The sequence below is a fragment of the Gorilla gorilla genome, chromosome 11 (assembly GCF_029281585.2).
Source record: "Gorilla gorilla gorilla isolate KB3781 chromosome 11, NHGRI_mGorGor1-v2.1_pri, whole genome shotgun sequence".
NCBI lineage: Eukaryota > Metazoa > Chordata > Mammalia > Primates > Hominidae > Gorilla > Gorilla gorilla.
The window spans coordinates 113,892,826-113,919,851 of record NC_073235.2 but is presented as its reverse complement, the minus strand read 5'-3'; the positions used below and the strand labels follow the sequence as shown (position 1 = coordinate 113,919,851).

The following is a 27,026-nucleotide window of genomic DNA, read 5'->3' as shown; positions in this document are numbered from 1 at the left end:
TTATGCTTGTTTATTGTACATCTACCTCTCATTTTAGAATATACACTACATAGGAGTAGGTACTTTATCAAAACAAAGTTGTTAAGGGACTTCTAAAAACGTTGTTAAACCCCACCCCTAACTGTTCCTGAAACATAGTAGGAGCTCAATCAATATCAAATGTATTCTTTATATAGATAATTATTACAAAGACCCTGAGTATAAAATGACTGTATAGTAGTAAATTGTGGAAGTATAGCAACAAAGAGGTAAATTATTTGTTCAAAGCTAATCAGTACTCACTTCATCACTTCATGTGCAATTGCCTTTTTTTTTTTTTTTTGGTTTGTGTTAACTTCTGTTTAAATTTTAAAATTTTGAAAGCACTGACATATCTGTTAGCTCATAGAACCTTCACAGTAACCCTTTAAAGTTCCTCTTCTTGCAATTTGATAGTTTGAATTTCAGACCAAACTCTTCTGTGACTTTCTATAAAATTTCCTCATCTCACTGTCATATGTTAGATCCATATTCCCACAGAACATTTTTTCTTATTTTGATTGCTTTTATTACATTGGCTTGAAATATTTATTTATGGTATTTGTCTTTTACTATATAGTGAATTTTTAAGCTAGATTTCATTTGCATGGTGTTATATTTATCACCTCAACACAGAACCTGCCCCTATTAAATTTTAATAAATATGTGTTGAATAAATGAATGAATGAATGAACCTCCATTTGATAGATAAGAAAACTGAGCCCATGGAGTAGTTAATTGATTTATCCAAGGTCACAGAGATGACAAGAAAAGGAGCACTGGCCTTAAGATACCTAGGTAAAAGCTCCTTGTAACATATATTATACACATATTATACTTTAGTCATAAATTTACATCCCTAGAGCTGCTATGCGAATTTAGTATTTTTGAAGTATCTGAGCATGAACCCTTTAAAGTTTTCAATACAAATAAAAAGCCCATTAAGCTCTCTGTTTTGTTTTTGCACATTTCTTATCCTTCTGCGTAAATGCTTTTCACATTCACGGCTCTAAAGCAAACCAGCATGATTTTATAAACAGCAGTGCAGAGCAGTGTCTTGCAGCTAAATGGGGTGCCCTTTTGCACTACAAAAATCCTTAAGGCCTCCAGAATTTAAAATAAAATAAGAAATCTTTTCAAGTAATCTTTTTTTCATGAGTTTCCACAAGAAGTTTTTCTGCCATAAATATTGAAAAGGCCTTAATACAGTAATAGAGGTATTCTGGAAACTGCTTTTAGTCATTGGTCCGTTCCATTCCATTGTTTTGTGAATCAGGGAATCCTCCCTAAGTCAGAATAGAATGCCATTCCCTTGTGGAAAATTGGATCAGGTGAGGGTTGGCAAATGTTAGAAACAGGTAAAAGTCATAGGTTTTCTCAAAAGATCGAGGCAAAGTTTAGGAATTCATATATTTACTTTGCACAGAAGCAAACCATTGGAAATCTAGGAATTTTATGAAAAGTAGTCAACACACAGACCAAACGGGCAAAAGCAGGAGTTAAGAGATATTAAATATAATGAAATATCAAATAGAGATAACATGCATATGCCTGTATCTCAAGAGTGATTCTTTTGTAGTCCCTATTTAGATAAATATCAATCTCTAGGAACTGTTTACCTGGGACCTACTCTTTTTGGGGTTCTTGCCTAGATATAATTAAGGAATGCATGAAGGAAGCAATATGTATAAGTGGGGTACAATTATTAAACTAGTAAGTTTCATGACCTAAGGCAAGTAAGCTGATTCTTCCATCTCATAGGCTTGTTGCCCATCCTCTGAAAGACCTACTTCCACCAACTCACATTCTTCCAGGCCAAAACACTGGTAGACCCTGGAGAACAGGCAAAATGTCTGATGTAGAAGCAAGTGCCATTCACCCCCAAAATTACAAGTTTTATCATTTTATATTGGAAGAAAATAAGAGTACTTGTATATAAATAAATTCTTAAGCTGTTAGACCAAAGAGAAACACTTCTAAAAGTGTTAGATCAAGTTTGAACTGAATTTATTGATACGGGTACACTGTTCAGGACTTATTCAATGTGAAAGTTTAAACTCTAGGGATGGATATAACATTTTACTCTCTGATGACTGAATCCTGGATTTAGTGGTGCATTATCTAAAATGAAACTAAAAAGTCACTTCTGTGCATTGTGAAAAATTCAGTCTTAGAGTGGTAGGAATATTGACGTATACTTAAGTGATTTGCCCATTCATCCCTAATCATGCCTCCTAGGAAGCTCCAGAGGACATTCCCATTATCAAGATATTGGGAAATACATTAGCAGGGCAAGCACCAGAATCCTTGAATCCTGGTGGATGTTGTCTGCAGACCAGGTATGACAGTGAGAGTTTCTACCATTAAAATGAGCTCCTTAATTTCAGTGGGGATGTGTTATGGCATTCCAGAGCGGCAGAGGCACATAAACACTATGAGCAGGGGAAGAGGGCATAATTGTAGCTGCAGCTGTCATCAAAATGGTTTGATCTGCAGAAATAGTTATCATGTTAATTAATCATGATGCCCCTGCAACTGAAATAGGTGGCCACACTACTCAACGGTCTCAATATAAGTTAAGAACACACAAATTACAGGAATAACAATCTATTGCTGATGAATGGGGACTGGTTAGAATCACCACTGTGGAGAGCCATGGCCTCTGCCTCAAATCACTGCCCTGCACCAGTTCACAGACCCAGAGCCTCTGAACAGAGTGGACAGTGTAAGAAGGAAGAGTCCTCTGACAGTGGAATCAACAGGCCTCTTTCTCTTGCTCTTCCGCAAATGGTACTCTGATCATTTCCTAGTGTGTCTGTGCATGGGACAGGGAAATACCTTGATTTTCTTAAGTCATGACATACTGGCTGTGAACCTCAAATGCCTTTGTGAGTTACCAGGCAGAGTAATGTCTTTTGGAGACCAGCTGATGTAGGAGATTTTGCCTGAATCATCTCACAGTAGACTTGGTCCCTCATACCCTGCCCAGTGTTTATTTCCTGTCACTACGGAGGCAAGAAGAAGCTACATCACTTAGATAGGGAGGAAAGGTCATGTTTGCTGACAGCAGATGCTCAGAAGAAATGTTTCACTTGTGTAGGTGGTGTCCTTAATGGTGTTAATAATACTATTATTAGTAATAACAATAGTTAACATTTATTGAATAGCTACTCTACGTCAGGTACTGCTACAAACTCTTCATATTAATTAAAAGTCAGAAACTGGGTGAAATAATTTTGAGACTCTTTCTAATATTAGGATTATGTCTCTAGGGCCTATTTGGAATTACTGATCATGCCAGTGGCTGCTTTTCCTCATAGTGTTGTACTCTCTCAGTCCTCCTCATAAAAAGAAATTTCAACTGTGTGCCTATTTATCACTTAAAAAAACATTTTTACTTCAGAGCAATTTTAGATTTATAGAAATATTGCAAAAGTAGTACACAAATATCCCAGATTATCCCACCCAGTTTTGCCTGTTGTTAATGAGCCAATATTGATACATTGTTATTGACTGAAATCCATACTTGCCTCAGATTTCCTTAGTTTTTACCTAATGTTCTTTTTCTGTTCCAGGATTCCATCATCAGCATCACATTACATTTGCTTCTCATGTCTCCATAGGCTCCTCTTGGCTGTCCAATTTCCCGATCTTTCCTTGTTTTTTGAGGACTTTGACAGTTTTGAGGAATATTGGTTAGCTATTTTACAGAATATCCCTCATTTGGGATTTGTCTGATTTTTTTTCCTCATTGGAGTGGGGTTTTGGGTTTTGGGAGGAAAACAATGAAGAAAGTAAAATGCCATTCTTATCACATCATATCAACTGTACATACTATGAACTTGTCTTAGTCCATTTGCGTTGCTATAAAAGAATATCTGAGGCTGAGTAATATATAAACAAAAGAGGTTTATTTGGTTCATGGTTTTGCAGGTGGTACAAGAAGCCTGTGCCAATGTCTGTTTCTGCTTCTGCCTCAGGCTGCTTCCAGTCTTGGTGGAAGGTGAAGTAGAGCCAGCATGTACGGAAGTCACATGGTGAGACAGAGGGGAGGTGCCAGGCTCTTTCTAACACCCAGCTCCGACGAGAACTAATGGAGCAATAATTCACTCATTACAGCAAGGATGGCACCAGACCATTCGTGAGGGATTTGTCCCTCTGTCCCAAACACCTCCCATTAGGCCCCACCTTCAACACTGGGAATCAAATTTCAGCATGAGGTTCGAAACGGTTAAATATCCAAGCCATAGCACAGTCTGATTTATCACTATGATTTTGATCAAGGGTCACTTGTCTAGGTACAGCTTAGATCTCAAACAATTCTCCCCTGTAAAGCTTTCTCTGTTCTTTCTCCCTGTCCATACTGTGCTCTTTGGAAGGAAGTTGCTGTGCAGAGGCCACACTTGAGGAGTGAGGAGTTATGCTACCTTTCTCGAGGACAGAGTATCTACATATATTATTTGGAATTCTTCTGCATAGATTGTTTCTTCTCTTCGTTCCCTACCCCACCATTTATTAGTATATTTAATCATTTACTCAGATAAGTAAATGTCCATACTGAGTGCAGATAATGAATATTTATTTTCTACTTTATAAAACTTTTTATTTTGTTGCTGAAGTTATTTCATCATTAGCCACTGGGAGATCTTTCAGCTGGCTTCTGTGGTCTACCGATACACAATTCTCATCGTTGTATGTCTTTTTAGTAGCACTTCTTTACTTTCTGGTAGTACAAGATTCTTTCAAGTACAAGATTCTTTAGGCTCATCCTGTATAGTTCCTGTCTCAGTTCTAGAATCAGTCATTTCTCTGAGGAGTCTTGGTTAAGTTTCTTGCAGAATGGTATTAGAAACCAAAATCTGGGTGCTAAAAAAAAAAACCTTTTTTAACATAGAGTATTCTGTGTTTATTTGAAGAATAGCTCTGCTTAATAACTCCTAAGCTTTGTGTAATGGACTGAATTGTCACCACAAAATTTATATGTTGATGAGCCATAACCTCCAGTGTGATTGTATTTGGAGATAGGGCCCTTAGGGATGGAAGGTTAGATGAGGTCATTAGGTGGGAATGTAAGCCTACAGGACTAGCGTATTTATCTATTTATTTATTTAGAGACAGAGTCTCGCTCTGTCACCCAGGCTGGAGTGCAGTGGTGTGATCTCATCTCACTGCAACCTCTGCCTCCCTGGTTCAAGCAGTTCTGTGCCTCAGCCTCCCGAGTAGCTAGGATTACAGGTGCCCACCACCACGCCCAGCTAATTTTTTGTATTTTTAGTAGAGATGGGGTTCCACCATGTTGGCCAGAATGGTCTTGAACTCCTGACCTTGTGATCCACCTGCCTCAGCCTCCCAAAATTCTGGGATTACAGGAGTGAGCCACCGCAGACAGCTAGGACTGGTGTTTTTATAAGAAGAGGAAAATACATCAGAGATCTCTCTGTCACCTACCAAGTGAAGACAAGGTGAGAAGAAAACTGTCTATAAGCCACAAAGGGAGGCCTTGCAAGAAACCAACCCCAATGGCACCTTGCTTGATCTTAGACTTTAACCTCCAGAACTAGAAGAAAATAAATTTTTGTTGTATTACGAAAACAGTCTGTAGTATTTTGTACTGGCAGCCTTAGCTAACTAATATATCTTATGCTATAGCATTTGCTTCCAACGTCATGAAAACTGCAGTCTGACTTCCTTCCTGCCTTCAGCTGCCTCATTGTGTAGATGAAATACATTTACTATTTCCAAAGCCCTGATGCAGGAGAAATACAAATGAGGACAAGTAATAGTTGAGCTATTTCTCAGCCTTTGACAGAGAAGGGTATCTACTTCCATTATGCAGTTTACAAAGAAGTTTACATGAATTTACTTCCTTCAGAGTGATATTTGTAAAGCTGGAATATTACTATAATAATCTAATGGTTGAACAAAAATATTGCCATTTCTAATCGTTCAGCAGTGTATTAACAGTAGATGCTTTGAAAGGCAATAGCACCATCACCAACAATAACAACAATAAACCAAATGTGCTACAACTCAAAATATAGCAGTAAAATAGAGTGAGTAAAATGGAGTATGTAAAAGTCATATATACTACATTTCTCTGACTTTCATTTGAACTCAAGTTCATGAGAAGTATGGTGAAGTTCTATTGAGAGATGTAGAAGATATGTCTAAACTAAATTATAAAAATATCTGACTCTGGTTTGATGCTTGGGGAGCTCAGTAAACCAGAGTTTTACACAGAGCACATACAAATGTGAGAACTGGGGATGTCATATCTACCTGGAGTCATGGAAAGCCAGTTTGGAGACAAAACCAACATAGAGAAGAATGGAGAAGTCAGGGAATTGCAGATAAAAGGCACTACAGCCCTGTGATAAACATGGTTAAACTTCTTCTACCTTGAAATGTGTCAGTTACACAAAGTGATATATCGTCTTTATAGGTTACGGTTTAAGACTCTTTGTGTCATTTTTTTCTGTTCCTTGCAACTAGATACAATCTTATACATGCCTAAAAGAGGTTCTGGAAAGCAGACTATGTAGAAAGAAAACTATGACTACAATTTTATTTTTAATTGTATCATAAAATTTTTAGGAAAAAATAAGTGTAATAGAGATTAAATTAAAATTCACATACAAAATTACTCTAGCAGAGTAATGAGTGATAATCAATGATCAAGTTCTACCACTACGTTTATTCAATTCATTAGCAATTTGCTAATTGGGAGGGACTGCTGTCTGTTAAGAATGGGTCTTGGGTCTTGATATTTGGGTCTTGTTATTCAGTTAGACCTAAGAATCTTCTCATTACAGGAAAAAATTAGGTAATGAAGGCTCTGGGGCATATTGGGAACGAAAGGCAGTGATTAAGTTGGTAATTTTATGCAAATAAAAATCAAAGCACCAGGAGAGAAAGAATAAGAAAAGGGTAAGACTTTCAGAAAGCATCAAGCTGTCTCCTGTGATCCTTTTACATAACAAATACAACTTTTTTACTTAATCAACAATGTAGAGAGTGAGTACAAGGATGGCTATACATAAGCTGAACATCTTAGAAAATATTGTAGGGGGAAAAAGAGAGAACTTGCTGATAATACAGTACTTGCAAAACAAGCTTTTGCTATTTCCCTCTTGACACCACGTCTGTTGTCTACCAGGGCAATCATATCCAACAGTAATTGTCTAACAATTGTTCTGCACTGAGAAAATACTTCTGATTACAGACATTAACACGTTTAGGCATTAAACCTCCTCACTGTAATTACCCTTGAGCTTATTCTCACAAATGAATTAATATGCTGATCGCTTGGACTAATACAACCAGCAAAAGGGTGATGAATTGCTTCCAAATCAGATAAAATGAAGCATGACATCATTTAATTAATTTCATGGAAGTGGGGGGTTGAAACAGAAAGAAAACATTTCCACTGGGGCTATCTTCCCAGAGTGCGATGTGAGGTGGGGGCAGGAAGTAGGGAAAGGAAGATGAAACCTAGTGTTACTGAAAACGTCTGAGCTTTTGAGCAGTGGGTTTGTACATTCCAAGGTACTATTTGAAACTGTGATGCTTTTGTAGCTAAATGTATGGAGCACAGCTGATGTGCTAATGGACCCTGCTATGAGTGCCCCGGTGGAAGGTCTGAGAAGGCAAATAAGCCTGCCTGTCCTTTCTGATGCTGAGAATAATTTGCCTTCTTAAATGACTAGCTGGAATTAAAACGGTACAAACGTCAAAAACGTATTTAGTTCTGAAATACAAAAAAAAAAAAAAAAAAATCAAGCAAGCAAACAAAAAGTAAGGGCCCATGAATTAAAAGATGTGCTAACAGGGTATGATTAGAATACAAACTGAATTTTTCCTCTCTCACACCTATCCAGGTAAATAACAAGGTGGCTGGGTATATAGAGCATGAATGTTCCTGATTTGGATCAAAAGGTGACTTACTTGTGTAACCATAAGGATACTAATTCATCTTCCTGACCAGTGCCCATGTTGTTTAGTCACCCAACAAAAAGAGCTTTAACAGAGCTACTAGCAAATCAATGGTACTTTATTTAGATAATGGCTTGATTTCCTCCACTATCTCCTATCCATTTCTACCTTTTTGAGAATCCCGAATCACCTAGCTAGGAATTGGTAAGGGTGACACCTGGTAGATTTACGTGGCTTCCTTAGTTACCTCTACGTAGAATTTTGAAGCTATCTTGAGGACATAGGAATAAAGTATACCTGTTAAAAGTCCCATGGATAATAAAAGGAAAGAAAAAGCTAAGCGTTTTGAGTTATAATTGTTGTCTTATTGGGGAAAACTATCCAGGCCATTACTGAATACAAAGACAAATATCATCCAAAACTTGACCCCTCCTGGTCAGAAACAAGCCCTCTTGTTAACCCGGGGGACTGGGTATATTTAAAAACTTTACCTTCAAACAGAAAACTCCTTCAGGCTTTCTAGACTAGACTCCTTCAAATCCTCCCAACCTCTCCTACAGCTGTTAAATTATAGGGAATCTCCCCTGGGATCTATCTTTCTGCATAAAGTCTGCACCAACACTGGCCCACTCACACTTGTGAGCCCTTGGAAGATCTATGATTCTTGTTTCATAAACAACCAGGTAACACTAACCTTTTTTTTTTTTCAGAAACTCTTTGCTGTCTTTATTATCTACTTTCCTTCACCTCCCTTTTCACTTACTTATGTGCTCCAGAAGAGTTTAATGGAAACCCTTGTCAAAACTATTCAATTTAGCAATATCCTTCAATTTTATAATATTATCCTCAATTCACTTACTCTTTATCCAACTATCATTACTTAAAACCCACATACAGTTGTTCAACTTGCAGTAGATTTTTATTTGCAAGGCAATTTTTCCCAATACCAGTCGTGTATGTTACTGTAATGATATAACCAATGTGGAAAATAATGATTGTGCCACTTATTTTATATTCTGTTCATTGCTCATGCACCGCTCTAGTTTTAAACCTCTCCCACTGGGACATAAACATAACTTTTCCTCAAGTATGAGGCCTCTCAAAAACTGTCAGAAGACCCCCTTCCCTTTTTCCCAGTATTTAAATCAAACCAATCACATTGTATTACCCATCCCTTCTAGGTTATTATGGCTTTGCGGTACTGCTGATAACTATTTAAACCCTTTTCACGCTTTGGCCCTATCCTACCTTGATAATTCTCTTCATTATGGTGATTGTATTCTGGGTAAAATAGATCCTGCTCAAATCACTATCTTCAACATAGCTTCCAATCTAAAATCCCATTCTAAAATAAAAAGGGCTCTAGGACTTACTGTGACTGGAGTTATGGGAACTGTTACAACTCTCAACTTTTGGGGAGGTTTTACTTACCATGAAATCACACTATAGGAACTTACTGCCTCCTTAAAATAGCCTTAGCAAAAACTGGCTCAAGTCCATCAGTGCTAGGAAAGTCTTTAGGCTCACTAGCAGGAATGGTTTTAAATAATAGACAAGCTCTAGATTACCTCCTAGCTGAACAAGGAGGAGTCTGTGTTGTCATCAACAAAACCTGTTTCGCCTACATTAATGTGTCTGGAGAAGTGGAAACTAGTGTCCAAGACATTTTCAAACAAGCCAAATGGCTACACATACTTTCCCAAAGTAACTGAGACTGGACCTAAACCCTAACTGATTGGTTTCCAAGAATCACTTTGCTTCTTCCATTCCTTGGACATTTATTCCTAATCATTCTTCTTTTAATATATGGTCCCTGCCTTTCAAATGTGCTAATTAATTTATATCTTCCAGATAACAACAATTCCACCTGCAGATGACTATGCAATCCCAATACCAGCTGGCAACAGGAACTTCCACTTATACGGGGCCTGTTGATGGAATCTAGTCTTCCCACTTTGAACAACTTTTTCATGACCCCTCATTCCCTTCATGACAGAGAACGAAAAAGGGGAAAACAAAACATACCCCCTCCAAAGCCCCTTTCAGCAGGAAGCAGCCAGACAGACCCAATGCTCATCTTCACTATGCTGTTTTCCCTTTCTTGAGACCCTGGTAGGCAGCAGGTGGACATGAGCATAGGGGATTATAAAGGGTCAAATGTTTGACCGAGATACTTGTCAGGGGAAAAATGAGCAGAGCAAAGTCCACCAGATGGCTATCAAGCAGACCATCCAGAGGCAAAAGTCCTTATCTGAAGAATTTAGAAGTAATTTGACTTCCCTATTATCTAAAGTGGGCATCTGATTTCACATTTTGTTTCCAAAAATTTATAAGTAACTAGAATTTCTATACATCTCTGGAATGCATGCATGTCGAAGTTCATTGTGCAGCTCTTGCTGACATTAAGACACCAAAATGTCTACAAATGTAATCATTTACCATGACCTATGTGGCTAATGTGATCCACATTACCCTTAAGCTCCTGCTTTAAGGTTCATAAATACCTCTAAGGAAAATCCACTGCAGCACACTCAGTCCTCTTGCCTAAGTGCCCTGCTGCACTCTGCTAGAGCGTTCTTTTTATCTAATAAAACTTTCCTTTTCTAACATATACCATTGTTGGTAAATTCTTCTTACTACCCGTGAGCCAACCACTCTATGCTGACAGGACTCTGACACCTTGCCTGGAAATAGTTTTATATTCTTTTTACAGAAAAAAAAATCTTGTTCAATGTTTTTATTACATAACAGTAAACAAAAGCCTATTATAAGATTTTTTCCATTTTCATTTGTTTTCCTTTTCTTGAGAAACAGTGTGTGACTTTGCATGCAGTATGTTCTCAGCAATTCTTGTTAATTAATTAAATTTACATATATGAGAGTACCAGCTTAGTAATCCTACTGTCTGGTTTGAATCTCAGCTAATCGCGGTGTGACTTTAGCCAAACTGTCTGAGTTAAAATTTTTTGACTGTTAAATGAGTTCATTCTACCTTTCTGGCGGTGATGACCTACCTACGAGAACGTGCTTCTTGCAAAAGATCTCTTTCATCCCTCTCCAGAAGAGGAGAAGAGGAAACACAAGAAGAAATACCTGGTGCAGAGCCCCAGTTCCTACTTCACGGATGTGAAATGCCCAGGACGCTATAAAATCACCACGGTCTTTAGCTATGCACAAACAGTAGTTTTGTGTGTTGGCTGCTCTACTGTCCTCCACTTGCCTACAGGAGGAAAAGCAAGATTTACAGAAGGATGTTCCTTCCGGAGGAAGCAGCGCTAAAAGCACTCTGAATCAAGATGAGTGGGAAATCATCTCAATAAACACATTTTGGATTAAAAAAAAAGAACTCATTCTAACACACTTATAAGCTTGTGTAAATTTGATGGAGAAAACATAAGGCAGCTTGCACTCAATAAATATTGATTTTTCTTGTCATCAATTGTAATTGCCATCATTTATTGTTAGCATGAGTCTATTAATTTGACATGTTGATCTCGCACCAATTTAACAAACACCCATTCCAACACCCGGATACCTCCCTCCTCCCCTCTGGTCCTTGACCTGTCGCTTTTACCCATTTTGAAGCATTTTTTGTTTATTCATTTGTTTGCATAGCAGTGAGAATAATCATTTCAAAATTTGAATTGGATTTATCACTCCCCCTACTTAATGCCCTTTAGTAATCTGACTCTATACTTAAGATGAATTCCAAACTTCTTTCCATGGCTATGTTATTTGACTCTGTGGAAGACCAGAATATACCACACCAAAATAAATTATACCTCTTTGGTATATCAATTTTGTTGAGCTGGAGGCACTTAAGAAGCAGATGCAGAAAAGCTCTCTGCCCTTCCTCTCTTGCCTAAAAGCAGGACACAGATTTACAAAGAAGAAAGATATCGCCCTACCTCTTCCTTCTACCAGGGATAACACAGGTTAACTACTGAAGACTACTTTAGACCCATTTTGGGCCTGGAGATAGCACCAGGAGAGTCTACAGTTAGCAAGCTTTACTAACTAGCCTTTATCTGCCATTTGTTTGACTTCTCACAAGTGGCCACCCCCAGAAAATCAAAGTCTTTTTCTTCTGACTTGCCACTTTTCCAAAAATGTACTGTTCTTTATTGAAGATGCTGTGTAATTTAAAGCCATCTCTTTGAGAAATTACTCATAGTCTGGGTATCCCCCATGTATACATGAAGTATGCATGTTGATAAACTTCTATTTGCTTTTCTCTTGTTAATCAGTCTTTTGTTACAGGGACCATTCCCTGTAACTTCTGAGGGTTGATAAAATAATAATTTTTTTCTTCCTCTACCTTCCCAATTCATCTATACTGCTTTTTACCTAACTCCTATTCAAAGATAAAAACAATGGATAAAAGCAAAAAGAATGAGCACAATGTGGAAAAATCTTCCTGTCCAGTAAGGAACACATGTTAGAATAGAGTCTCAGCTCCAGGTAAGAAGGTTGGACAAGAGGAGAAGTGGGTCTTTCAAAGCCAAAAAATAAAAATTAAAAAAAAGTCAGGGGCAGGGGTATCTCTAGTTGATTTGAGGAGAGCAAAGTCTCTGGTGCTGCAGGTTACATCTAAGCTGGTTGGTTTAGGTGCGTGCTGGGATGAGCTGAGGTGGCTTATGCTGAGCATGTGAAGACCCCATCTAGGATGGCAGCATTCAGCTGCCTCTGCTAATGAGGGTGCTATGTCAGAATCAAAATGATGGTGCCCAAAATGATGGTCAGGTCTGCACAATGGCTCCCGGGCCAGGTGGCCAGGTGAGACTTTGTCGTAGCCACACTGGCCTTCTTTCAGTTAAATATAAGTGCCTCAAGACTTCTGCACATGCTCTTCCTTCTGTTTGGACGTGGACCATTCTTCTGTCCTTCACATAACTCTATTTCTTCAGGTTTCACCTCAAATTTCAGCCCTGCAAAGAGGTCTTCCCTGACCACTATTTTTTTTTTTTTTTTTTTTTTTTGAGAGATCTTGCTCTATCGCCAAGGCTGGAGTGCAGTAGCATGATCTTGGATCATTGCACTCTTGACCTCTGGGGCTCAAGCGATCCTTTCACTTCAGCCTCCCAAGTAGCTGGGACCACAAGGGATCTCACTATGTTGTCCAGGATGGTCTCGAACTCCTCGGCTCAAGCAGTCCTCCCACCTCAACCTCTCAAAGCACTGAGATTACAAGCCTGAGCCACTGCATCCGATCCCTGACTACTTCTTAATCCCCCAGTATCATTCCCTATCTCTGCATGTTTTTCTTCATCACAATTTGAAGACTTTGTAATTATTCTACTTATTTACTTTGCATGTATGTATATACATATATACATATGTATGTAAGTATCTATCAGTTCTGTATCCTATTAGTCTGTAGGCTACATATACAGGCTTTAGTAAAAGATAAACAGAGTCATTTATTCATCTCATTTCCTTTAATCCAACAGGCAAAGAAAAAGTTATGATACTTGAATTGCTGTCAAACAATCTAGTTATATTTAATTCTACATTGAGTTCATAAGTTTTAAAGATATCATTCACATTTTTCAGGGAGTATTAACAGCAGATCAACATGAATATTCCTTTAGGAAAAAAATGAAAGCTTCATTTTTGTATGCATAGTGTTAATATTCATATATTTGTATGCAGTGCCTTTGGAGCAAGCAAATGTCCTCTAACTGCAATTTCAGCCTGGTCAAGGTAGCAGACCTTTTTCATTAAGTACTTCCAAATTTCAAATCTATCCATGAACGTGAAAAATCTGTGCTAATTAAAGCCTGTCATATAGGTCAATAGTGCAGGGAGGACCTGGGAGGTTCCCAGGACTTAAAGGAGCAGACTCCCCATTAAATGTAACTAGGATTTTCTGCACCACAAGGCAAGATGTCGCTTCGTTCTGGTTTTGTTACATGATTTATGGACAGCTGTTCAATTGTTCAATGGGATTTTCACCCTGTAAAATGTTGATCAATTTTTGTGGCTAGAAAAACGGAAACTACCCAATGTAGAGAACATTTGTAGAACAAATTTACTGGGTAAAAATCCCCACTTCTTTTACATCATCCTGTCATGTGCTTTAAAGATTTCGAACTCAAATGTCTTCAGTGGTCTGGCAGAGTGATTTTATTTTTTATTAACTGGGAGGGTGGTGCGAAATAGCTTAGGGCTAGCTACAGGGGACAGCCACTGTCATTTCAGGCAAATTCTTGCCATGCAAGAAAAAATGTAATTTTGTCAAATTTTCTAACTTTTCAAGAGGAGCCAGTTACCAATATTTTTCAAAAATTAACTATATATATTAAATACTTGTAACTAATTAAAAATAATTAAAAACATTATATGGATGACATACAGAAGTTTGTGGGCTAAATGATCTCTACCAGTTTGTGACTTCTGTAGTAAGTTTTGATTTTACCTTCTAGTGTTGCTGTTTATTAAAGATACAATGTGACTCACATATGTTGTTTATGATTGTTTAGTAGATACATTTTTTAAAGTTTAAAAAGGTGAAATCAATATAAGTAATGGATTTTAATCCAATATATCCAAAATATTATAATTTCAACATGTAATCAGTATAAAAATTGAGGACATATTTTACTTTTTTTGTTATACTACATCTTTGAAATTTGATGTGTATTTTACACTTACATCTCAATTTGGACACTGAGTTTTCATTGGAAATATTCGATCTATATTTACATTTTATAAAATGTACAGTCAAAAAATAGATTTGTATGTCCAAGTTTTCCCAAACAGCCTTAAGAGTTTTCTAGTAACTGAATTGAGTACTAGTTTTAAAAACTAAATTAAATTAAGTAAAACTAAAAATTTAGTTTCTCAGTCACATTAGCCACATTTAAGGTGCTCAATAGCTAAATGGTGCTATTGACTACCATACTGAACAGTGCAACTCTAAGACTCTAATTGTGTGCTTCAGCATTTTCTAAATAAGGAGATAAATGTTAAATACTAACAGAGAGGAAAGATACTAATATCTCCATTTAAATACAAGAAACCAACTCTCTAGGGCCTAAGTCAATTCCCTTTTGGTATTCCAGACTGGAAATTAAACATTGATGAGCAATTCTGAATGAGATTCTCTTTTGCCTCTGGAAACACACAGCTTTGAAAGTCTGAATGATCCTATTTCAGTTTGTCTGAGATGTCACCAAATTCACCTTTGAATTATTCATATTCTAACTTCTTAAAAATTACCGAATGCCTGTTTACTGTTCAAACATATCCTAATAGATGCAATGTCTCAAAAATTGAGTACCACACCACCCAAATACCCAACTCGACTACGAGAGATAAGTTTTATATACATTTTGTGTGCATCCTCTCCTAGCTCACACACATAATTATTTATGTGTTTCAGTGAATACCTATATCTATCTCAACAGGAAGGATTCAAAGTTGCCTTTAAAAGCTTACTGTGTTTTATGTTGGATGCCCTCGGAGTTCAGCAGAATTTTCTCTTAGGGAGAGCATGGCTTTGTTGATTAGGCAAAACCTTGTTGGAATGCTTTTTAATTGCAAAATGTTAGTATTCTACATATAGTCTAAAAGGAAAGGGTCATTACAAAAAAAGTTACATTGATTTGCCCAATATAACAGATGAATATTAAAATTTTGAATCCTTTCCTGGAAACCTGTGGTTTGGGATCAGAAACTGATACAATAGTGAGGTACAAAAAGCAGTCTCTGGCCGGGCGCGGTGGCTCACGCCTGTAATCCCAGCACTTTGGGAGGCCGAGGCGGGCGGATCACGAGGTCAGGAGATCGAGACCATCCTGGCTAACACAGTGAAACCCCGTCTCTACTAAAAAATACAAAAAAATTAGCCGGGCGTGGTGGCGGGCGCCTGTAGTCCCAGCTACGCGGGAGGCTGAGGCAGGAGAATGGCGTGAACCCGGGAGGCGGAGCTTGCAGTGAGCCGAGATCGCGCCACTGCACTCCAGCCTGGGCGACAGAGCGAGACTCTGTCTCAAAAAAAAAAAAAAAAAAAAAGAAAAGAAAAAAAAAGCAGTCTCTGAAGAGAGAAAGCCTGACCAGGCAACAGGACAGAAAAAACCTTTTGGGAGAGAAATTGATCTACAGGTAGGTCTAGGTTACCTACATGTGGTAGACATACCCTCGGGATTTAGAGCTGGAAAGTCTCATATTCAGTATTAATTTGTTGCCTGCTCTGTGCCATGCTATAACCTTCTTTAGATACTTGCAAGCAGCTGTCTTGGGAGTACACAATAGCTGTGTATAATTTTTTTTCTGAACAATGAAGAAAGAGACTATTTCTTGCCTTAGGCAACATGGATTATAGTAATGAGCCAACTCAGAATGTAAAACCAGAATAGGAATCAAGAAGCCTGTAGAAGGAGGGTAGAAAGAATCAACATCTTGATAACCCTTGGGGTATTGGGTAGAGAACTTGACTACCCACAGTACTTGGGATGGGGCTCCATAAGTTTATTTAAATTAAAAAATACCTTAGAGGACTGTGTAACATTAAAGTAGCAGATGTCTAGATGACATATTTATTTAAACATGTTTTGTTTGTAAATGTTTGAAGTATATGTGTCTTAAAAGCAGTTTCAAGTTGTACAAAATGCTTAGTCATATTCTCCCTATTTTATATTTAATGGCTAAATATTTCACTGCGTTAATAAACTATACTTTAATGAGATTGTTAAATATTTAGGCTGTTTCCATTTTTTATTAAAATAAATCATATGTCATGACCATCCTTGTATAGAGTTTTTCTAAGGATAAATTTCTAGACATTTCTGAATTAAAATGGCTAAAAAATTTAATTTAATAAGCAAATGTGAAAGGTTATGTCAATTTATATTCTGACTCACATCTCATGAGAAAATCCCTTTTTATGTTATGACCATTATCTACCTTTATAACATGACTAATCTGAGAGAGGAAAATTAATGCCTCATAATTTTAATTTTTATTTCTTTTATTACAGAGAATTTGAGTATTTTCATTTGAATATTTATTAGCCAAATGAATTTCTTCTTTTCAAGATGGTATAATTAATCTCATTTTGATGCATCTCCTCTAAAACTATAGCAATGTCAGATAAAACACAAATATAGAAACACAGGAAATAATTGAGTTAAATACACATTTATCAAGATAAATATGATTGGAAAATTTTCCTTTGCTCATTCTTATCTTGTATTAATCTTTCCAATATTGGTTTGTTAGAACCATTTACATGTTAAACTATAAACCTTTAATTTACTGTGTATATTGCAAATTACGAATTTCAAGGTAATCTTTGTCTTTTGATCTTTTTTTGATCATATACAAGTTTTCTTTTTCATGTTATTAAATATTTTTTAGTCATTTCCAATAGGGCTTCTTTTTTGTTTCATGCTTAGAAGTTCTTCAACATTATTTAAAAGTCCAATGTTCTTAATTACTGTACTTGTATAATAATTTCTCAATAACTTTTATATAAAGACTTAAGTCAGTGCTAATAATTAGGAATTGCAGAGTTTGTTGCCATTTGCAATTCCCCCCCACTCATAGAGTATTCTATATGAGATCTAACAATCAGTATTATTTTTTAAAAAACCACTGCCCTGTTTTCTATATTAGCAAAATAAGTCAATATTCAAAAGTCAGACATTATTATGAAAAATTTCCAAAATTTTTGATGATAGTTCATAAAATCAGCATTTCTTTTGCTTTTTTGCAAAATTAATCATAGGCAGCAAGGATATTTAAAAAACGGAAGCATAAATGTCATCTTGGCTGAAATTAAGAGAAAAAATAACGTGTAAATTGTGTCCTAGGAAGTAAAGATTGAGCAGGGATATAGGCAAAAGTAGAAAGAAGATAGCCATGATTGCCACCTTCAAAAAGAACCAGCAAAAGTGCAATTCTCCGAAGTGAACTATATATTCTGAGGTGAAAAATAGAAAATCCTACTTGTAGAAGCAGGACCTAGATGCGTTGAACTTCTGTATACCCATTGGGTTCTGAAAAGCAGGAATGTTGAGCAGAACAAAGAATTTTTAAAATGAACAAACAAAAACATGGGCAAAGTTTCAGGTAGTAACTGTGCCTATTTTGAAGGTTAGGGAAATAGAGAGGAAATTCTTTTTAGAGTTTGACAGCTCTCAGCCTTTTTCTATGACTAATGAGAAGTAAAGAATAAAATACCTCCTGAAAAATTTTTGTTAGCCAAGACACAACTCCAGGCTGTTCCTTACAATTGTCTGCAAATAGCTGGAAAATTTACTTTATTGAAAGATGGTTTATTATAGAGAAATTAACAGAAGATTAGTACAAACATACTACAAAACATGATGAAAACAAGTGGAAAGCAAATGACAGCTGAAGAATACTCAAAAGGAAAATGTTGTCATAAAGCAGATGAAAACATCACATTTCCCCATGCGTTAAAAACGTAAGCAATCATATCTGTGCAACAAGATTATAAAGCATATATACAAATCTTGGGAATAGATGGTGAGAAAACAGAATGAAATATAATAAGACGATGTCGAAAATTACAGGAGCCAAGTTGAAAAAGTTCTCAAAGATGAGATAAGCATGAAATAATAACAGTTTATAATACTTTGAATAAAATAAGAACCAGAGTCTATACCGATAGTAAATGCTACATCAATAAATATAAAGCTATTTGTTATAGTAAAATGTAAAATGCCTCACCCCTCTCAATGCATGTGGGTAAAACATCACTACCAATATATGTTACCTAAATAATAAGGTGTATCTAGTAGATGTTCCTTGGTTACCAAGGTGTCTCTAATAGATGTATGTCAAACTTTATGTTCTAAAAACAGAGGATGCATCATCTTTTCATGGGCCCTGAAGTTGACCATATGTTAGCACCTCAAAACTTCCATACATTGTTCAAACGTAGAAATTTTATATTAACTGATGTCAACGCTGTGAAACTATACATTTTTAAAAATTCAGATAAGAAAAAAATGTAGCTCCAGGGGTGGGAAGCAGGAGACACTTTTAACTTGATTCAAAAGCAAAAAGTAAAAATGCTAGACTATTATGATAATAAAGACACCTAAGGACATAGTCAATGTAATGCTCAGTGGGAAATTACTTATATTTAGAAATATTTTAATGCATTTATATTAACAAATGAGAATTAATATGAGAATTAAATGTCCAAATCAACAAGTTTGGAAAAGACTAAAAAAGCAATTAAAGAGAAGGATGAAATTAAAAATACAAAAAGATGCTCAGTCTCACTCATAGTTAAATACTGTGTGTCAGAACACTGTTACCCTGTTTCTAGTCAATCAAATTTACAAGAGTTGAAAAGCTAATAACCTTGTTGGCAAGGGTATGCAAAGACTGGCACTCTCTTGCTTGTGGGTGATAATATAAATGGGTATACACTTTTAGGAGTGTATTTTGACTAATGCCTAGCACATGTAACTAACACATCCGTTTATATAGAGGAAATCCACCTCTAGGTATTTGTACTACAAGTACACTTGCATATGTGAGAAAGACTCACATGATGTTGTTGTTTGTTGAAGTATTGTTTGTGGTATAACAGTTTAGCAACAACCTAAAGGTATATCAATAAAGAACTCATTAAATAAAGTATATGGTATATCAATCCAAGCAATGGAATACTACGCAACCAAATGAATGAATAAGGAAGTTCTTTTTGTAGTAATATGTATTAATACACAATTTTATATACCATCGAGTATAAAAATAATACAAAAGATTATAAAATAATCTACCATTTGCTTTAAAAAGCAAAAGAAAAACCTATGTATATTTTTATTTTATAGATGCATAGAATATTTCTAAAATTATTTCTTAAGAAATTGATTACAATAATTGTCTCCAGGAAAGGGATTTTAATAAGTATATTCTGTATATACTTTAATAATCATTTAATTTTATACTTAAATAGGATTAAGTTATTTTCAAAAAGGAATGTAAAACAACAACAAAATAAAGAAAATATATTGTTTCATTGTATCTTATGTTCAAGCACTGGAGTCTTACCTCTAGCACCTGGGAAATGCACTAAACACAATGTAGTTAATTAAAATGCCCTCTATATGTTAAAAAGTGAGTAAACAAGCCCAGTGGGTCCATTTTCTTTTTAAAACTCCATTATTATAAATGGTAATTAATCCCTTAGAATAGGGTTTATCCCTGAAATGTCACCACCTGTTTGTTACTGTTTATACGGTATTTTAGTGATAAAAGAATATAGTATGATACATTAGCTTGGCCCATGGCTTATTTCTATCGCTGCTCTTCACAATTGGTAGACTTTGATATTTAAGGACAGATCTCTCAATAACTAGAATTTTTCATGAAAAACTGAAATTTCTATAAATTCTAAATGACCATGATTTAATTTAAATTAGAAATAGCATTCTCTCATCATCCTAGAATGGTTGAAACTAACGAGAATCAAGAATGAAGATTTCATTTTTAACTCATATGTGTGCATTTATGTGCATATTTAACATGTATGTAATACTATGGAAACATATTACTTTCTATGACAGGTAAAGCTGGACTCCATGCAAAGTCCGCACTTGCCAGAAACTTTATTTGAAGCCTCAATATGAGCTTTGATACAGGACAGAATAGAATCAATATTGAAAGTAAATATTGGAAATGTGAACACTGGACCTAAGAAGCCTAGGTAAGAGAGAATTCACTTATGCTTATTGCTGAGAATCTCTCTGACCACATTCTGGAAGCTTCTTAGAAGATGTAGGGTTTGAGTTGAATGGAGATGGGAGAGTACAGGCTTCAAAACAAAAGAATATCTTTCTATTTTAACTAATTTAATGGCTGTACCATTTATTAATATGCCTTCAATTAAGAATTTCATTCTTGTAAGTAGTTTATGTGAATCCAGTATTATAATTGTTAAGAGGTAAGTAGACTGGAGTTCAAATAAGCTCAACCACTGATTAGCTGTGTAACTCTTGAGCAAATTTCTTGCTATTGGAAACCCAGTTTCCTCATCTATTAATTGTTTATAATAACACCTACTAATGAGGTTGTGAAGAATGAATGAGAAAAATTACATAAATGCTCAAAGTAATGCTAAAATGCTAGCTATTAATACACTGTGTTATAGAAATTATTAACATTTTGAATTAATTCATTCTAATTTATTTTAATCTTTAGATTTGTTCATGAGTGTTAGATTACTCATTAAGTCTGTGGTCACTTAGGTTCTTGATGGCATACCAATTAATATTAGATACATAAAACAGCTTTTTGTTTGCTTAGATGGTGAATTTTATTCTATGTTCTTAGGGAAATTCAGTTTTTCTATCTATTCCAAAGATAGGAAACCACTATTTGATTCTTCAACTTGAACTTTATTTGGAAGCTGTCATGTCTGAATATTAAAGTTCAGAAATGATACTCGTGTAGGGGAAACAGAATGTCAGAATGCTTCAGACGGGCCATAGGACTGTAACTCTAATTACTTAGGGTGTTAAATTCTGGTAAATAGCTGTCTTGACTGACTAAGGTTTTTATAAGCACTTTGGATCCAATTTCCCTAAGGTGGTGCTCCAAAGGAAGAAAAAAACCCTCCAAATATTAAGATAAACATGTTTAATTATTGGTTGACAGTCAACCAGCAGCACTGTGCAAAGAAAAGTAAACTGGAAAAAAATAATAAAACCAGGAGTGAGTGAGATTAGGTGTATAGCAACCAGATATATCAGCGATGGTACTGCTTTTCCCCATTCATTCTCCTGAGAAGTAGAATTAACAAGTCCAAATATGGATTCCAAAAGTGTACAGTGAAATTAAGTGGCATCACATTAGTACTATTATCCAAAGCAATCCATGATGATAGGGATGGATAGGAATACAGTAATGTTTCTGAGTAACATATAGTACATCACTATAAAACTTGCCCAATTTTTCAACCCTGCACAATTTTCAATGTAGCTTTGTAGTTCCTCCCATGAAAAGGTAGCATCTATCTCCCTATTTTTGGCCTGGGCTAGCTTTTTGACTTGTTTTTGCTACAAAGAATGTGGTGCAAGTGATGGTGTGTCAGTACTGAGTCTAGCCCTCAAAAGGCCTTGAATTTTCTCTCTCTTGAACTTCTCCTTTCTCCATTAGAACAAGCCCAGGTCAACCTGCTGAAGAAGAATTTAGGTACAGTCACCCTAGAAACTAGACTGCAGTTGATTGCAAATGTGTGACCAGCTAAGAACTAAACATTTTCCTAGCTGAGCCCAGCCTAAATTGTTCAACTCCAGAATTGTGAAGTAAATAAAAGGGGTTGTATTAAGATACTATACTGATAAAATTGGCAAGAGTTATGATTAGGGAAAGAGTTTCTTAACAGTCCTCGATAATACATCTGGTTTGGACCTAGGTCTTAGCCAACACTGAAGAGTACAAAGTGGGATCTTGTTTCAATAGTAAAGAGAAAATTGGTAAAAGCTAGAAAATTTTCAGAACTCAATCTAGCAGACTAAGAGTAAAGGCCAGGGCTAGGTTTCAAGCTTAGCAGGGAACTGGAGTGAAATCAGTAACCTACACCTGAGATATGGTCACCCAAACTGGAAAAAAAAAATAATAATTCCCACTGAAATTCAGTGAAAAGTGGGGAGTTCAGAGCTCACAATAGTTGACAGTTTGATCAATTCTAGGTCTCTCCCACTGGCTGTCTTGAGGCTGACAGCAGCCTTACTAAGAACTGGACAAAGCTAAGCTTGCAGGTGGCAGTCTTCAGTCACTGAAGCTGATGGAGAAAGGTATTAATGAGCAGGGAGATAAGGAGGAAATGAGAAAGTTTAGTGCTATGCAGAGGTGGTAAGAAGAAACTTAGATATCTTCTATCTGCCTCTGTCTTCTCATTATCACTTCCCTCCTTTATTCTCACCACATTGAGTCTATTTTTCAATGTTTTTTCTACTTATTTAAATTTTAAAAAATAATTTCAACATTTATTTTAGAACCACGGTGCATGTGCAAAATTGTTACATGGGTATATTGCACCTTGTTGAGGTTTGGGACACGGATGATCCCATCACCAATATAGTGAGTATAGTACCCAACAGTTAGTTTTTCAACCCTTTCCACCCTCCCACCTTCCCCCTCCCTCATAGTCCCCAGTGTCTATGGTTGCCATCTTTACGTCCATGAGTACCCAATATTTAGCTCCCATTTGTACATGAGAATGTGTGGTTTTTAGTTTTCTGTTCCTGAGTTAATTCACTTGGGTAATATCCTCTAGCTGCACCCACGTTGCTGCAAAGGACATGATTTTGCTGTTTTTTTATGGCTGCACATACTGAGTAAACTTTATCTTATAATGTTATTAAAAATGTATGATTATAAGTCAAGGTATTGTCATCAGGTAAGTCTATACATGGCTATTGTGTTATTATAACAGACAAAAAAGAGACATAAGTAATGGATAATACCAAAGAGTTAATACAAATATCTGACAACTTTGTCTTCAAGACTAAATACAGAATGGAATCTTTAGAATGTTCACAGAAACCAACAAGGAGGCCCAAGGATTTGGGTGAATAACATCAAGTTAACAGATACTGGAGAGGATGCTCTGGATACATCCTCATCTAGGGTAATTATCTTACATTCTGTACAAGTTTTTAAAAAGATCAATAGCACCTGGAACAAATGAATAAAAGGGTGTTCAGACTTTGAAAGGTCTGGCAATCCTGATTGTGGGAAAGAATTTGTGACTACGTATAATTTTTAATATAAAAAATAGGAGGCATAAAGTGAAATGGCACGGTCTTTGAATATGTAAAGGTCAGGAGTGTGACTATAGTTTTATTCTGTGTTTCTCCACGGCAAAAATACAGACAGGACAGAGAAGCAGTTATCAGACTGCAAAGGACACAAACTGAGGAAGGGAGAGAGACTTAAACTTTAAAACAAAAATGAAGTTTATTGGAAAATTATTTACTAAGTGAGATTATGTTGTATGACTTGAATTTTTATTGCATAAAACTTGAAAAGTCAAATGGCTTCTTGGAGTAGTCATCCAAAGCCAGGAGAAGCACAACCAACACAGTAGGTTTAAAGAGACAGGGAGAGAGAAAAATGAGGATGCTCCTTGACTACTGCATAAAGTATTTTTCCCATGTAGTGATTGTATAAGGTTTTATGTTTTATAAGACAATGCTTTATTTTCTTACATTTATTATCTTTTGAATTCAGTTAATCAGAGTGAATGGCAAACCAAGAGATATTGTTCATGTAGTGGACCCCAAACATCCCCCGGTTCTGGGTTCTGATCTACCAACAGATGCGGACAACATAAGTTCTAAACCAGTGAAACAGTTTTATCATTCAAATCACACACATTGTTAAAATCAGTTATCTTGCCAACACACCATAACTACTTGAAAAAAATCATTAAAGCTAATTTGTACATCATTTTGACTAAAACGCACACTATAATTTTCTGACATTTTTCTTTAAACTCATTGGGCATTACTTAGGTTATATCTATTTGAATTGAAATATAATAGTTTATTATCACTAATAAGGTAAGGGCCCCAAATGCAAAAGAAACACAGATCCAGGTGAACTATTAAGGTCATTTGGTTACATTCTGGAAAATAAATGAGGCTTGTATACCCTGTCGTGTGTCGATCTCCATTGAAAGACACTAGGTACTGTTGAGGTTGAATTTTGACTGTGAAGAAATATAATCTGTATAGCAGGAAAGCATACCCAACTGGAATGCTGGCTCAAACAAAGAGAAAAAAGCAGCCCATTATCTAGTTTTAAAAATAATAATAACATTTCAAAAGGATTTCTTTTTTAGTTAGTTCTTAAGCACACTTGAGGTCACTTCTCTGGGCAGGGAAGTGACTGGTAGTATTAGCAACCCTTCTCTTTTTTTGTCAGGATGTTTTCATGAATATTTTTCATAGTTGATGAGTAATTTGATTCATTTTCTTTGAGGAGCATTATCTTCACCAGAGAACAAAAACAGCCTATATTGGGAAATTAATTTACTTTTCTGAAAGTCTGTGAAAAGTTGGAAAGAATTACCATGAGTCCACTGAGGAATAAAAAGCCCTCAATCTTGAATGTAATATACCCATTGCTCTTTCAGGATTTACCTATTTACAATGTCAATCAAGGTTATAGAACTGTATGTTTTAGTTGCTTAGAATCTTCTTGGAATAAAAACAAGCTATATTTCTTTTATTCTACTTGAAGTTATTTATTTATTCAGCCTCAGGAATCACTTCCTAAGACAGAAAAAATCTTATTTTCTCTATACTTTTAAAGTCTTTCTAAGGTGGAATACGTCTTTGGGGTGGAAGAGCATTATTTCATCTATAAGAGATGAAAGAAAAAAGAGACAATAACTATTAACATCACTGTTTTCACTCCTTGAGCAGCTAGTTCATCACAAAGATCCATGCTGTATTTAAAGTTTTCAAATTACTGCCAAGGAATTTGCAAATTATACATATTTTTCAGGGAAATCGTATATTTTCTATTCTCTTAAAATTAGGAAAAATATTTTCAAAATTTCTTTTGTACCATCCACAGCTATTATGTAATGTTTGGATACAACTGATTTTTCTTTACAAAATCTAATGCTATTTTCTTTACAGATACCCTTTCTTTACAGATACCCACAGATACACACAGACACACACACACACACGCATGCATGCACACAAACACACACACACGCATGCACACGCACACACACACACAAAGACTGTTTTCATTTGAATTACACACAGATAAATAGCAAATTAATTTCATTCAATCAGATGTCCAGAGTCTGACTTGGCTCACCGCTCCCCTAAAAATATATTTATTACTTTAAAAAAGATTTTCAAGATCTAGAAGATTCATTTCTTTCCTAAGTAAATCAAAGTTTCCTTCAGTTTTATATGCAGCAATTACAGTGCTGATATGGTTTGTAAAATACTTTATTTTTCTGATTATTGTTGTGATATTTAAAAATCCTTTTGATTTGAGATCCCTCTGTCTCTCCTTCTTTCTCTTCTTTATTTTTTGCTAAAAGCATGCATTACAGGTCTTACCTGGAAGAAAATGCAGGAGATACCCACTAATTGTCATCAGGCTAATTTGTGACTCAGAAATTGCTGGAATGCAAATATCAATCTGACTTCCTTCTTGAAATAAAAGTCTTTTAAAAATGTCTAAATTACATTGAGACTAAGGAGCAATTTCTCTTATTAAGCCATTGTACTTTTACAAAATGATCAGTGATGCATTACATTTGTGGAAGGAAAATCAGAGGATGTGAGAGAGTAGAACATAAAGTAATCATCTCAACAGTGAGGATCTTAAAAATGCCTAGTAAAGAATAATTCACAAGCAACATTTCCGTTATGGTAAACTAAATTTTCATTAACTCTGCTTAGCCATAAAATGTGGTAATTTTTCATGGATAGCTTGGTTATCAGAATAAGTCACAATTTCTCCTAGATTTTTTAGATAGATAGATAGATATGCATGCATGCGTGTGTGTGTGTGTGTGTGTGTGTGTGTGTAGCTACAAAGATAAAGTTTGAATTCCCATTTTAAAATCTAAATGGGCGAACTATTTTTGAAAATGTTGGAAACTGAGGCACAGAAAGTAGAGATAATCATACTTTATTAATTGTTTTATTGATTCATTTTTACACCCCTTCCCTCCCTGTTCCCGTTTCTGTCCCTTCATCAACATCAACTCCATTGGTGTGTTAGGTATGCACATTTTAAAAATATGTGGTACTGTTTTGTAATATATATTGAGCTATAGGCTGTTTCTTTTCTTATTATATTCACTCAGCTTGTTTATATAAGACCTACCCATGGCTCTCTGTTTATGTATAGTCTGTCACTTCTAAAAGCTGCAAAGTTTTCCATAGTGTCATAGATTAGGCAAGAATATTGATTTTAAAAGATGGCTATATTCATTTATATTGCTGCTGTGATGAATAACCACCAACTTAGTGGCTTAACACATATTTATTCTTTTATGCTTCTGGAGTTCAGAATTCCGAAATGAGTTGGCAGGGCTGTGTTCCTCC

The 27,026-nt window shown here is 35.8% G+C and overlaps 1 protein-coding gene across 1 annotated transcript; it reads left to right on the top strand.

Annotated features, from left to right (window-relative positions):
- The first annotated feature begins 9,485 nt into the window (after positions 1 to 9,485).
- On the top strand, positions 9,486 to 11,229 carry LOC101131421 (small ribosomal subunit protein eS27-like). The gene is made up of 2 exons (XM_031008852.2): positions 9,486 to 9,654; positions 10,964 to 11,229. The coding sequence occupies exons 1-2, from the start codon at positions 9,486 to 9,488 to the stop codon at positions 11,227 to 11,229; spliced, it is 435 nt and encodes a 144-aa protein (XP_030864712.2).
- The last annotated feature ends 15,797 nt before the right edge of the window (positions 11,230 to 27,026 follow it).